This window comes from Nyctereutes procyonoides, unplaced genomic scaffold (genome assembly GCF_905146905.1).
Source record: "Nyctereutes procyonoides isolate TBG_1078 unplaced genomic scaffold, NYPRO_anot_genome, whole genome shotgun sequence".
Classification (NCBI taxonomy): Eukaryota; Metazoa; Chordata; class Mammalia; order Carnivora; family Canidae; genus Nyctereutes; species Nyctereutes procyonoides.
In genome coordinates, this window is record NW_026575140.1 from 11,372,562 (window position 1) to 11,387,400 (window position 14,839).

General features: G+C 48.7%; 1 protein-coding gene across 3 annotated transcripts; it reads right to left on the bottom strand.

The window, feature by feature from the left end:
* Positions 1 to 1,794: 1,794 nt before the first annotated feature.
* ATXN1L (ataxin 1 like) lies at positions 1,795 to 12,693 on the bottom strand. 3 transcript variants are annotated; one of them, XM_055306466.1, is made up of 3 exons: positions 12,566 to 12,693; positions 10,593 to 10,660; positions 1,795 to 9,451 (listed from the first exon to the last, which is right to left on the bottom strand). In XM_055306466.1, the coding sequence occupies exon 3, from the start codon at positions 9,332 to 9,334 to the stop codon at positions 7,271 to 7,273; it is 2,064 nt and encodes a 687-aa protein (XP_055162441.1). In that variant the 5' UTR covers positions 9,335 to 9,451; positions 10,593 to 10,660; positions 12,566 to 12,693; the 3' UTR covers positions 1,795 to 7,270. The 3 variants fall into 3 exon arrangements, with proteins under 3 accessions (XP_055162441.1, XP_055162442.1, XP_055162443.1); XM_055306467.1 differs by having other exon boundaries at positions 1,795 to 9,454; XM_055306468.1 differs by lacking the exons at positions 10,593 to 10,660; positions 12,566 to 12,693 and adding an exon at positions 9,692 to 10,565 and having other exon boundaries at positions 1,795 to 9,454.
* Positions 12,694 to 14,839: the final 2,146 nt, after the last annotated feature.

Below are 14,839 nucleotides of genomic sequence, written 5' to 3' on the forward strand. Positions count from 1 at the left end.
GATCTAGGAGAGACCTGGGTAGAAATTTTAGGCAGGGCCTTCTAGTGGATTGTTTTCTGAAGAGAAGGTGCTCCTCATTTAGGTGGCCCAGAGATCCCGTGTTTGGGCCTTTACAAGTTGATGAGGCATAAGTATGACATTAAGGAACCAATGCTGACTTTGTGAGGGTCCATTCCCACAGCCCTAACGAAGATCATCTCTGATCCCAAAGGCCATTTAAACCTAGCTTTTTCCAAACGCAGAAGTAGACATCTAGCCTTCCCTCCTAACTGGCATTTTCTAAAGAGATGTGGTATTTAAGCTAGTTCCTGGCTACTTTTCCCGGCAGATTTCAGTTTGTCAAACTTTAAAAGTTCTATCCTAGACAGAAGTCACGTTCATTCAGGAATATGTTCATAGAAATAGCTCTAATATTAAGGTCTATAGCACCAAGGAACTCTTATTTGAAAGAAGAGATGATCCATTTTTTAAATTTTTTCCCCAGAGCCAAAGTAGGATAAAACCCATTGAGAAAAATCCAGAATTAAAGTGAGATGAGAGCCCAAGTTGACAGTTGTCAAAGCCAGAGCAAAATGACCAGTTTGTATGTCTGCCAAACCAAGGAGGAGACAAGAGCTGAGGTCATTTCTAAAAAGTGTCTGTGATGGTACAGAACAAGTACAGAACTTTCCTTAGCCTGCACCAAAGGTTGTGTACAGTTTAGATAATTATAGATCTTGAGGTCCAGAAGGAAGTGCCCTAGTTAAGTTGTAGCCAGAAAAATAACTATGCCAGGAATGTAGACCTCTTCCAATATCATAACAAGGAAACTTGGACTCCTCTCTGACCTCCATCGGTTTAAGGCTATTTGGTAGTGTTAACTGACCCCCTTCCCACCACCAAGCTAGGGTTAATTCCTACCAGGCAGGCTGAAATATTTCTCTTATGGGAACACAAAAATTTTAATAAGTTTATTCCAAAGTACTGGACATTTGAAAGAGAGTACTTAAAATTAAGTCAAATGCCTGTCTCACAGAGCTCCATGCTGAAGTCCTACTTGGGATGTTTCAAAATGGTTGAGCGCTCCCTATGTGTCAAAGATTTTTCTGGGCATGTTACATAGATTATCTCATTTAATTTTCACAACAAACTAGGAGTTGATACACTCAGAACCCCAATGCCTGGATTTAAAATGCTGTACTGCCATTGAAAAACTAACTTTGGGCAAGTTACTTAACCTGTCTTGGTTTCCCCAAACAAACAAAATGGATCTAATAGTATCAGCAACAAATGACTATTAATATACAAAGTATATAATTAACATATTGATAATTATTAATATATGTAACTTAGGATAGTTTGTGGCACCTGGTAAGTGCTCAATAAATGTATCTGAGTCACAGTCCTGTATCTGAGTGTTTTGCCTCTTCCTCCTGGCAAGCTTTCTAGTTTAGAAACAGTAGCTATGATTGCAGCTGATGTATTTCAGCAATTTCTGGCAGCATTCCTGAGGGGAAAAAAAAACTGGAGAAAAGGCCAGCAGTGAGGACCTCTACAGGTCCTTGTGATTGATTGTGCTAGTATCTAAGTCTATAGGTAGACTTCTGGGTCACTGAAATACACACCAACAGAACGTGCACATGCTCACTTCGGCAGCACATATACACACCAACAGAATGTGCAAATCTGCCCAGAGCCCACCACATAAAGATGGGCACTATTTGCCATTACAAGCTCTCCCATGAAGGGTTTCTATCCCCCACCCAACAGCCACCACCTAAGGCTGGGATAAGAAGAAGGCGCAAACACCAAAAGGAAAAGCTAGTAGTTTATATAGATAGATATATAGATATATAGATATTGATATATATTGTGTTTACATAGTCCACAAGTTAAATGCAGGTATCCATAAGAAGAGCATTAACAATAAAAATACAATCTGTGTGTAGCCAAGTACAGAGACTTAAAATGGTAAAACAGCAAAAAGGATCTCACAAAAGTACAAATATACAGTACAAATTGATTTATTTAAAACAGTTACAAAAAAGCACAACAAAATAGAGATTATCCTTAGAATTATTAATGCTTTGTTAAAGATCAGGTAGGATTAGAGGGTAAGAAATGGTACTGGGTGGGGGGAGCACCTGACTAGTTCTAAGGCTTTAGATACAATGCAGTTGATTACATATTAATTCAGCCATTACATACTGGGGGTAGTAGTTGGGGGATCAGTAATTTATCTACAGGGAACTCCTACACAAATCAGATCCATCCAGACCTCCCCAGTGCCGTCCTTCTTTACTCCTCAGGACCCTAAAGCCACCTGATGACAACATTCCCGTTTCCTTTCTCCACCCCATTCCCTATCCATATATTCTTCCCTCCCCTAAGGTGCTGTGCAAGCTGAGAGCAATCTGCTCTCTGCAGCTGGAACATATACTGTTTTGGCTACAGGGATCCTGTGTGTGACTAGGAAGGATGTAGGGGGACAGCCTTATTTTAATACTTCAAGTTTGCCACGAGTACAGTCAGTCTCTTCCCAGCACAATCTATATTCTCTTGAGTGTGAGTGTCAAGCAAATAGGGGTGAACCCTGCCTTCAGCAATACCACCAATGCACTAACCACTCACAGCTCACAACTATGTGCAAACTCCCTGTCCAGGGAGTGGGTGTAAAACCACTGTGTCACCAGCTTGCTCACTCTCTGAAGAACCTCGGTCCCCGTGACAGTCATAAAGACAGAAATAAATGCTTGTAAGTTTGACAATAGGTAAAGGCACATGGGCTGCTGCCATACACTGCAGACAGGAACCCAATTTGAGGCCATCTTCACTGCTGGGCATTTGCAGTAGAATGGCTTTGGGATCACACAGACTTTAAGTTTGCAATCTACCGGGGGAGGATCTAGGCTTAACAGGAGAACTAATAAAGAAACCTTAGTGTGAAAAGTGCATTTATTACTACTGTTCCTGCTGGGGAGGCTCAGCAGGGCAAACCGCACCACCTCTCCTCCTTCCACCCCAGGCACTGTGCATAGTCTGCAGGTAAGGAGAGAGTGCAGTCGACTCTAGCATCTCGAGGGCCAGTGTCATCCTAGGCCCAGATCAGGTTTCTGGCCCAAAGATGGACCCTAGAGTTGAAAGAGCAAATGATAGCTGCAAAGACCCAGATGCTTATTTTATTATTGCATAATGTGGGAGGCCTTCCCTAGCCCAGGGAAGCTGGACGGCGAAGGCTTCCCAGCAGAGGGCTAATAGGTTCCTGGTCAACATCCAATCTTGCACAGTCCAGCTCTTCAACTGTAGTGTACACTTTTTCCCATCTGGAAAGTACTGTAGCTTCAGTGTGGTTTAGTAAACTTAGCCCTAAGAGGCCAGGAAGTCTCCCTAAAACTTGGCCTCTACCTAACTGACTTTGCTCTTCAGACTGTAACCTTATCTCCATGGCCAATTCAGTTAATCAGGTATCTTTACTCCAAAAGACCCAGGCCATTTCCCAGTCAGCCCATGTCCACCCTTCATCTCCAGTGTGATCATTCAATTCTCCAATACGTCTGCATGTTGCAGGTTTAAATCATCCCACCACCCTGTTTATCTCCTACGATGTCCACCGAAAAAAACCCTAAACCCCACTGAGGGGCTCCTTCGGTCACACTCCGAACCCTCTTCACCCCAGAATCCACAGAACTGGAGCCAGATGAACCTCCCTAGGATGCTGACAAAGGCCCTAACCTGGTTCCCCATCATTTATTTTTAAAAACAGGATACAAGATACCACAAAGGAAAGCAGTTAATACATAGAAAATGCCCACTAATAAGACCTGCTTGCTTCTCCCTCAAAACAGATATTGGGAGCCAAAGGCTCCTGACAAGCACTGAAGCCACATCCCTTTGGATTCGCCAGCCCACCAGCAGCATTTCGTTCTATCCCTATTCAATAGACTTTGCTATAAAGTAACACTTGCACAGGTAAGAATGCAGAGGATGCCTGGATTTCCTCTATATGTTCAGACATGGAAGGACAGGGAGCTCTAAAGGGTAGCAGGCAGCAGGACAGTGAGCAGACAGCAGCAGTGGCAAAGCAGCACAGAGCAAAGCCCTTGGTGTTATGACCAACTGGGACCAAGACTGTGGAAGGGTCAGCCCCTCCCCCTGGGCACAAGTATTCAGCTCTGAATTCCCTTCCCCCATGCCACTACAAACCACGCACGCACGCACGCGCACACACACACACACACACACACACCCATGTACACTAATCTTGATAGGAACGATGATCCAAGACTTGGATGTATTACTCATCCTTCACTTGGACACTCTACTCCCAAACTGGTATAGCCATTCCTGTTAAGTGCCAGAGTTAGGAGTCCTCCTTTCTATTCCTGAACTCTGGGAATTTCAAACCACCAAGGGAACGGCTCTGGCCTTCTTCAATTGCCCCTTTCTCAAAAAGCTGACAGCTTCCCACTATAATGCTATCTCAAAACCACTCTTCGGTTTCTTGCCAACTTAGGAAATTCCTTTAAGGAAGAACAGACCACCACAGGCTCCTTTTATTTCTCATGCCTCGATGAGAAGACTGAACCAGAGGGAAAAGGCAAGTGGAATGACACAGCTCTGACCAAGATTTAGAGCACAGAGCTTCTATTCCTGGGAGCCCATACTTTCCAAAACACCTCTGCAGCTTAGTAGAACCGAGTATTAATATATTCCATACACATACATGAGAAGAGCTGCTGATGTTCTTCACCGGCAAGAGACAAAAGAGGAACAGCAGCAGAAAGGTCAGGGCACAACTTGCCAATATGCACAAGATGTTCTCTTTCCAGGGTTGAGTGGACATTACCAGGCTGGGAAGTGGAGGGTCACTCAGTTTAAACTACTGTATCTGGTTGGACATAGGTTTGCTCCCACCAGGAGGAAGCTCAATTGGTGTCCTTGATGGACACTTCTTGAGTGTCTACTGTGTGCATGCCACTGTATTCAGTTGGTGAGCCTCCCAATGAGGAAGGAGGTTTCTGAGAAACCCGTGCAAACAATAATCCCTAGGAATGAGTCAATCACAGAATAGCCAGAGATGAGGCCTTCTCCCAGGGCTGTCATCTGAGAAGATTCCCCTAAGACTTAGCCCCACAGGCCCCCCGCTATAGGAGGCAAGCCAGAGAAAGCAGCATTCAGAGTAAATGGGGGTCAGAGAAGGGAAAGGTGAGGATCCCAAAAGCATACAAGGTTGAGTGTTCACCAGAGTTGGCGTTTGGTTCTGAGGTGACCCGGAGACTGAAGTCCTCACAGTCAGGTCAACAGCTTCCTTTGTATGGGCCTCTAAAACCTGACTGCTCTCTAGGAATGAAACAGTGGCGTGTTGGGCTTGTAGCAAACAAGCCAGTCTCAGTCACTTTGTTCCCCCAGGAGAACAACCTTTAGCACCTGAACACTAAGAATGACTCCATTCTCAGAACTCCCCCTCCCCCTAGGAGGTAGGTAAGATTATTTATCCCCATTTGGCAGCTGGGGAGGAAGTGAAAGAGCGAGAGGTCACAAGACTTGCCTGAAGTCCTCGACAGAGCAAAGATCAGACCTCAGAGGTTTGGGACTCCTGATGACGGGCAAGGCCTCAGCCAGTCCAAGTACATTTCTAAAGGAAATGCCAGGATCATACGCTGGGAGAAGCCTCATCAGAGAGCTGGGTGGACAATACCCTGAGTTGCTTCAAGAGTCTGAAGACCCCTGAAAAACAAACAAAAAACCCACCCACCCACCTGAAAGCTGGTGGGGGAGCCTAATTCTCAATACCCAGTGGAAACCCACAGTCCAAGCCAATGCTAAAAGTTGTGGAGAGCATGGACTTAACACACAAGGGGGCAAATGCAACTAAGATTGAGAATGCTCTTTGCAGAGGAACACTCCACCACAAAATACGATGTAGAAGATTTCAGGTACCGGAAACTTATCGAGACTATCCCAGAACCTTCAAGCTGGCTGTGGGAGGGGATGGCTTGGAGAAGCCTGAATGCTGATGGGAAGTGGAGTGAGATAGGAGGGGCTGTGTAAAAACACCAGGATGGGCACTGCCCAGCCAGGTCTATTTGCCCTGACCCAGGGCACAGTTCCCTTCTTGTTTCACTACCAAGCTGTTCAGCTGCAGAGAGGAGGGGACATGATTCTTTGAGTTTTTAAAAACAGGGACTATAACTGAAGAGGAAATCAGAGAGACCCCTACACGCTAAAAACTAGAGGTCTTGGTCAGAGTGGACAAAAACAATTTTGCAGAAGGGGAAAGGAAAGGCAGTGCAGCTACAAAGTAGGCCCAGGTCAAGACACCATGCAGAGGACAGGGCAGCAGAAGGGTGGGGGCAGCGCAGGCACTTAGGCACAACATAGACAGAGGAGGAGAGTAGGGGACTGGGGACAAAGGTCCACTGGTTCTTTCAAAACTCACCATTATGAACTAGAAATTCGTTACGATTTCGAAGTAGGTCTGGCATGCTGGGTACAAGGACCTTTGCTAGGTCAGCTACCTTTCCAGAAGCCCTGCCTAGAGCCCAGTTACCTGGCCATCAGGTCTTTCTCCCAAAGTCCCCTGCCTGGGTCCCCGCCAAAGCAGGACTTCACTCTGAACCCTGGAGGGGCTTCTCTTTCTCCTGGTGCTAGAAGCCTTGTGGGAGGAACAGTGGGGAGATGGGAAAGGGCTGAAGCACAGATCAAGCAGAGTCCTGCAGATGAGTGCTTCTCCCTCACAAACCCACAGACGTCTGTAACAAAATCACCCTTTAAAGTGCACAGCTCTCAAAAGAAGAGTTCTGGGTGGGAACCCTCTTAATCCCGATCATGGGGCTTCCTGCCCTCCCACCACAAAAAAGAAAGGAAAAAAACTTCAGACAGTTGAACTGCTACTATAAGCTGTGGATCATCATTTTTGGCTCTTTCTTTGCTCCCTCCCTCTGCCACCTGTCCCCAAAGCCTGACTTTCCCCTTGCAGGAGCTAGGGATGGGGAGGAAAGAACAGGGAGGCCCTGATATTTGGAATGTTTCTTATCCTGTGTGCACCCCCATCCTCCCTTGGGTCAGGCCTGCTGCTCCCCACCACAGCACCCTCTGGGGCTGTCCTGAAAGGGTGCTGTGCGGTAACAAGCAACAGACCCTGCCTCGGGAGGCTGCCTTCACGCCTCCGCCTTCCCCCCAATCTCACTGCCAAGAGTGCCTTCCCTGCTCGGCATGTGCAAATCCTCTGCCTGCGCACGGTGAGGCCCAGCTCCGGGGTAAAGCCCCAGTCCTGGTCTGGGAGAGAGGTTCATTTTCCTGCATTGGAACGCCCTTCGATGGACAGCTTTACCTCCTGCGGAATGAAAGAGGGACGGAGCAGTGCGGCTCGCGCCTCCTCCCCTTGCATGCTGTATCTTTGGAAGCTTGGGGCTGGCCAGCAGGCCTGAGCACCAGGCTCCGGCTGCGAGGGCTCTACCATTTGGGAGCCCTCACCTGACAGCTGGCTCTTCCCCTCACTGTCACATTGCTCTCTGGGTCCCAACACTGTCCTCTCAGGCCTTTCTCGGGGGGGACCCAGCTGGCCTGGGGGAGCGCAGCTAGCCTGAGAAACTGAGTTACTGTTCAAGCTCTGTAAACTGATAGAGATGCAGACATCTCCCACCTGCAGCCGATGGCAGGGCAAAGAGAAGAGCTGTGCAGTCCGCCCAGGGCTGCAGGAGGACCAGCCCTGGCCATACACAAAGAAGGGGTGCTCGGGGGGCACCTCGATGCTCACTTTGCTCTGCTGCTCACCAACCACAAAATGCAGCATGACAAATCCAGGCCACTGGCTCTCCTGAATGTCCACGACCGTGCTAGAGTCAATCTTCAGCCCCCCGCTCACTTCGGCACTGCGCACAAAGTCCTGGGTCTGGAGGTCCTCCACCCGCTTCAGCTCCCCTGTAGCCAGCTGGATGATGGCGCCTTTCATGAAATGGGAGGGCAAGTGGGAGGAGGTAATGGGGGGTGGCGTTGGCTCCTTATCTGGGAAGGTGGCTCTGGCCTGCATGTCCAAACTTGATGCCACCAGGATCTCCGAGCCCATGGGCAGCAGACCTGGGTCAGTTCCAGTGGGCACCAGGTTGCCATTGGCTACAACCATTGCTTTGGGTAAAGGTCTATGTTTCACCGGTTCCTGATGGGACTGAGGGTAGAACCCTCGGGCCTGATTTTTCTCGGCCATCTCTGCTGGGTTCCTGGCTGACCCTCGCCCCTCACCCTGATGGTCAGGGGTATGATGCGACAGGTTGAGGGGGCTGGGCTCATCCTTCCTCTGAGCTGTCACCACACGATAGTCCTGAGAAGCTAAAGCGCCAACCACCCGCTGGACCTCGAGGTCGGTGTCTGGGGTCCCTCGGTGTGCTGGCACTGCCACCTCTACCCGTGCAGTCTGAGAACCTGAAAACAACTGTCCATCCACCACACATTCTACCACTGGCACCAGTCCCTGGCCTTCACTCTTGCTGTTGGGGGAGTCGAGGGCTTCACTTTCCCGTCTTACTAAATTTCGTTCTCGCTGTCTCTGTCCGTTGGCAGCGGCTGCTTCCAGAGCAGACTGGCCCTCCTGAGGGGTAAGAATTGGGCTGGCACCTGCTGGAGGGGTTTCATGCAAAGTGTACCCAGCAGGTAGCCTGGACATCTGATAATAAATGGGCATCCGGCCTGGAGCAAGGTCCAGTGGCTGAGTACTTGAGTGATGTGGCAACTGCCCAGGTGGGGAGGTGGCAGGAGCTTTGTTGAATGAGTGGGCTGGGGATGAAGCCTGGGGGGGAGGAGTGGCTCCTTCTGCCAGGAGCGAGGCATATGGCACAAAGTGTGGAAGGTGAGAGGTGGCGAGGTTGGCAGAAGGAGAAAGGAGGGGACTTGGTAGGAAATTGGGTGGTACAGCATAGGGAAGGCTGTAAGGAGACCCAATAAACTGCAGAGAAGTGGACGGGAGTTGAGCATAGTGGATTGGGGGATAGTGGATTCCTGGATGTTGAATCAGTGAAGACGCTACATTAAATGTGGGGGGCAAGGGGCTCATGTTCACCACAGATGGGAGGCCAGTTGGGGAGAAGGTAGCAGGTGGCACAGCCACCTTATACAGCATGCCATACTGGTCCACCGTCAGACCCGTAATGGCCTCAGCTCCATCACCCCCCAGGCTGACTCTGGCTCCTGCCTGGCTCTGCCCGGCCACCACAACCCCTCGGGACCATTCAGAGGCATCACTGGAGGGTGTGTGGTTAGTTGAGCAGCTGGTAGTTCTCCCCATATCCTCGCTGGTCACGGGGAGGTCTCGTTTCTTTGGTGGAAGGCATTCCTGACTCCTCTCATGAACAGGTTTCATATTGCTCTGTGGTGTTCCTGGAGCCTGGAAGGGGTCGGCTTGCTCCTTGGGGCATCAGAAGGGGCTTCTCTGTGGCTCCCCTGCACCCCTCTCTGCTGCTGGCTGGGGCGCCCACATCTGCTAGGGAACAAATCAGAAGCAAAGAAAAGTAACCTAGGGGCGAACCAAGGCAAAGGAAGTAGCAGAAACTGTGCCCATGGAGGAAGATGGAACAAAGGGGATCAATGGGGAAAAAAGCATGAGAAAGGAGCAAACATGGATGCCACCCTCCCCTCATTCATCCAATCCAGGACATGAAAACAGTCAGGGAAACTGCATAGAGCTCCAAGAACAAACATTCATTGATGCGTCAACAACCTGTGGGCTCTGCAATTCCAGCAAGACCAACAGTTTCATGATTAGCTGTGCCTCTGATAGGGATCCTGACTCTTCCCAGCCTTCTCCCCTAAGAGAAAATTTGCCACATGGTTGTTGCTGCCAGTTCTTTTTCCTAAGCTTCTCCTTTTGTCACCAAAGACTACCGTGCTATCTTCTTTCCAACATATGACCTCATCCCCGCTTCCTTTCCCCAGCCCAATTCGGGTTATGATCTCACCTTTCCCATCCCCCCAACCCAGGCCTAGTTAAACTTTCATCCTCCTTTGCCTCATATCACTACTACCTCAAAGACCGGGATGCCAGTGAAAAATAGCATCTTCTCTGCCCCAGGAAATACTACATTTCCCCCACGAGGAAAGTGATTGCACTTCTGTGTTCTACTATAATGTAGTTGTTTCTCCTCCTCCCTAAAGAACAACAAAACTCTCTGGCCACACACAAAGACTTTCCCCCCCCTAGTTTGGAAAGATTGCTTTTCTTCTCGTCGACTATCTTCAATGTACTTTCTTCATCCATTCTCTTTCTTTTTTCCTGTGTGTTTTCTTTTGCCAATGGCTCCTTTTCCACTGCCCTAGGTCTACTCTAGGCAACATTTCCTAAATTCTGGTTCTATTCCTTCAAACCTGTCTAGGTCTCTATGATCCATAAGAAAGTTCTCTCTCCCCTTCCTCTTATTGTCACCTTTCATACATGCTTTTATCCATTGTCATAAAGTATCCTTTCAGTCTGTACATTTCAATGCATATGAACTTTGTCACCTATTTCTTCCAAACAAGGCTCCAGATCTTTGGATCTGGATATTACACTCTGTTCTGTTTTTCCATCGTTGAATCCCAGATGTATTTTTCTGCAACAAGGTATCCAAATTTCCCTTTTTTACCTGAGCTTCCAGTGGTGCCTCTGAGCAGCTGTAGTAAGAAGCAGTGTCCTCCCCGCTGCCTTGGGAGCCTAGAAGACAGAAATAGGAATAAAGTAAGCAGGAGCCTAGCCTCTCCCTTTCCCCAGGGTCATCAAGAAAGGTAATTCTAAAGCTACAAAAACATTAAAGTCCATAAGTCCCTGCCTCATCCTCTGCTCCAGAGGTAACAGCACATTTATGCAGAGTGTCTAGACATTTGAATAGAGGAAAAAGCTTTAAATATATAGAAAGACATCCCTGAAAAAAAAATGTTCAATGTGTGTCAAATTTCATTGTTTTCCTTAATATCACATTCTTCACTCTCTCCCTGTACTTTATTCCCCAAAGATTAAATTGACTTCCAATCCCAATTTCCAGGTAAATGCACAACTAAAAATGGAAGATTCAACATTATTCCCATGTGAACAATGGCAAGCTGGAAAAATCAACTCCATGGATTTCACTATTATTCAGGGCTGATGAAAACACAGATGTGGAGGTTATTTAAATGAGAAAAATGGCACTAGAGGAAAAAGAACAATTATTTATGTTTCTGGGGCAGAAAAAGAGGTCAAGGGGGAGTCATTCAAGGGGAAGCCTTATTAACAGATTTTCAGGGTAAAAAACAAAAACAAAAACAAAAACAAAGACTAATCTTGTATGTGTGTGTAAGAATTTCTGAGTGACAACTTCGTACCAAGTGCTGAATCAGGTGTGACAGAAAATGAAAACACTGCCTGGGTCCTAATGTAGCTTATTAACAATGAGGAAACAAAACTCACGCTAAACTATCAATATCTGAATCTACACATGCCGGTAACATCAAGGACCAGAGAAAAGCGTTAATCTCGGACGCCAGATAAGGCAGTTTTGACCAGCACTGAGAAACTATCCACTGCCCTATTCAAGTCCTACAGAATTGCAAGCCTTTAACCAGACCGAAGCAACATTTATCTCTTAAGACTGGCAAGGTGTATGTACAAGAAAAGGTGATGAGATAGGAAAACGAGGGGAAAGAAAAATCCTCAGTTTTGTAAACAAATTACACAGTGGGCACGACTCTTGCATCCCTTCTTCGGTAGCAGCCCCGGGTAACTGAGAGGCAATTAGCTTTCTCCCTCATTCGCAACAGAAATTGGGGTCACATCTCCAATCTCTGAATTACATTTGCTTCCTGCCAACTAAAACCTTAAGCAAAACCTGCCTCTGGGTTCTCCAAACACGACCTAATAAAATAAATAAAAGATTCGCTCAAAAGGTCTGAGCGAATGACAACAAAGAGCCAAGCCTGTGCAACCAGGTTCCAACAACGCCAAACAATTTCGGAATCTGAAACCTCTTCCTCAGGAGTGGGGGGCTCAAAGAGCACTTGTCGGGGGGGGGGAGACGTAGCCTGGGACCCCACCGAGCTAACGGGGCCGGGGGTCTGTTCCGGAGAGCTGCCAATGCTGCCAGTCAGAGCCCACAAGCAAGAGACGGAACCCGAAATTCGGTGAGGGCGAGAGGTGCGCCCGCCAGAGAGTGGAGCTCGGGAGAGACTACGCACGGGTGATGGCTTCCCGTGATCCTGCATTCCTTGCTTAGACAAGGGTAGGGCCCCAAACTGGGAATTTAACGCTCAGGGGTGCGGGGGGGGCGATCCCTGAAGCCGAGGAGCAGCGGCAAGGCCCCGCAGGGGATGCTTCCTTGTTTGGGGGCCCCTTCTCGCCCCGAAGCCTCGGACACCCCGGCCCGCGGGGACACGGCCGCGGGGGCCTGAGGCCGCGTTCCGGGCCGGGCCGGAGAAAAGCGCGCGGGGCTCCAGGCGCGGCCTCCTTCGCTCTCCGGGTCCGCGGTTCCCGGGCCCCGGTCCGGCGGGGCCACGGCTCCAGGGGGCCACTTCCTCCTAAGCTCCGAGCCAGGCCCGCTCGGCCGCAGAGAGGCCGCCCGGCAGCCCCCACTCCCGCGACACTCACCGGCCCATCTCACGGCGCTCCTTGGGCTCCTCCCGCTCGTCCCGGAGCCGCCGCCACCGCGGCCGCCGCCATCCCCGGCCCCGGAGCCGCCCCACACCCAGCGCCCCCCTAGCCGGGCGCCCGGAGATGGCGTCACGTGCGTCCCGCCCCCGGCGCGGGCAGATAGCGTCACCGCCCAGGCCAAGAGCGACGCCCAGGAACACGCAGGAAGGCAGGGAGGCGGCCCCTAGCCCCTTGCCCCTCGGCCCCAGCGCCCCCTCTGGTGGGAAAACGAACTCCTCCCAGGGGGGAAACAGGGTCACGTGAGAAGGCGGGCCTAGCCCTCTCGCCCTGACCCCACTGTGACCCCCGCAATCTCTCTACTCCAGTAAATTCTGGGGGTTCCCAAACAGGGCCCCGGGGCGTGGCCGACGGCGCCCCCCCCCTCCTGGGCTTCCGAGGCCTGACGGGTGAAGCCTGCTGTTGGGAACCTCGGGGAGCCCCCCGGAGACCCCTGTCCAGGGGAGTAAGAAGATGCCCCTGGAGACCCAGGGTGGAGATGAGGGAGCGCTTTGCGTTGACAAATGGCTTTGAGGGGGATGAGAATGGACCGGATCCAGGATCCAGGGGAAGGTGAAGCAAGTGATGGGAACTTGAGGGTTGAGAGAAAGGGGTTCAGTAGAGTGGGAAGCCGTTTGGTTAGTGGAGAGAGGGCTTGGCTAACTTGATCAAGTCTTAGGTCACCACTCATTGCCAGTCGTCTAGTCAACTCCATAATGGCATGGACATCTGATTAACAGCAAGTGGGAAAGCGAACCCCAGTCGAGTTTGTGCTTTGGTTACACCGATGTAAAAGAGTCCTGCATCCAGACAAGAGAGAAAATTAAGTTTAACTGTTAGAGAGATGGAATCCGAGTGGGTTTTTCCCCTTTCAGTTTCTGCAGACTTTGTTCACTAAATAACAACTGATTTTTTTGTTTAATTTTGAAAATAATTGGCTGGGCTCTGGTCCCTAGCCCGTAGTTGTCTGACCTTAGGAAAATCGTTTTCCTACTTTAGACTTAGGTTTCCACGTATGCAAAATGAGGAGCTTAAATTAGATGAGACGGTGGGAGTAAGATGTAGATAAAAGAGCTCTCCCTAAACATTTTAAGTGAAAATATAATCAAGTGTGTACAGTGTGATATCATGTATTTAATGCAAAAAGACATATGTAACACATATAAAGACATATTATGTACCTGTACCAGGAAAGGAATGGAAGGCTATGTAACAACTAGTTAACGTTGGTCATCTCGGGGCAGCCCGGGTGGCCGCAGCGGTTTAGCGCTGCCGTCAGCCCAGGGTGTGATCCTGGAGACCCTGGATCGAGTCACACGTTGGGCTTCCTGCGTGGGGCCTGCTTCTCCCTCTCCCTCTGCCTGTGTCTCTGCCTCTCTCTGTCTCTCATGAATAAATAAATAAAATCTTAAAAAAAAAAAAAGAAAGACTTTGCCCTTCCTTCTAAAAAGAAAAAAAAAATTGGTTATCTCGGGAGAAGAAAGCAGCATTGGATGGTGACCAAAAAGATAACAAAAAGGGCGTATTGTTTAGATTTCTTACGGGATATTATCTTAGAAATATTAAGATGAGTAAGTTAAAATACAAATAAAGTATATGGTCTTTAAGATTCCTTCTAGGGAATCAGTTGACCTCAATTTTGATATTTTCTCACTTCGATACACACAAAGGATCATCAAAACCATTGAATGCCCCCCACACACACACCTTGCACCAGTGGGTGAAACAATAAAGCTACTGATCTGCAGCCAGCTAAATCAGCAGAGGGCTATGCTTCGAGGATGTTAGTATGATTCATGACAGTCATCTTCTCTCTCAATTTGGCCAAGAAGGAAGTCCTGTGGTCACTCAGTGATTCCGTTTTAGCACTAACTGGCATTCTGGCTTCTAAGTCGTTGCTTAGCTCTCTAAATTGGCATTAAAACTACCAAGATAAAACAAAAACTACCAAGATAGAAAAACAAGTCTATACTCTTTTTTGAAAATCAAAATGATATATGCAGGGCACCTAGTTGACTCAGTTAAGCAGCTGCCTTCAGCTCAGGTCATGATTTCAGGATTCTGGGATGGGGCTCCCTACTTAATGAGGAGTCTGCTTCTCCCTTTCCTTTTGCTCCTCCCACCTTGCTCTCTCTCTCTCAAATAAATAAATAAAATCTTTAAAAAATGGCAATACAGGGTGTTATTCTGTATGTTGGTAAACTGAACACCAATAAAAAATTAATTTATTAAAAA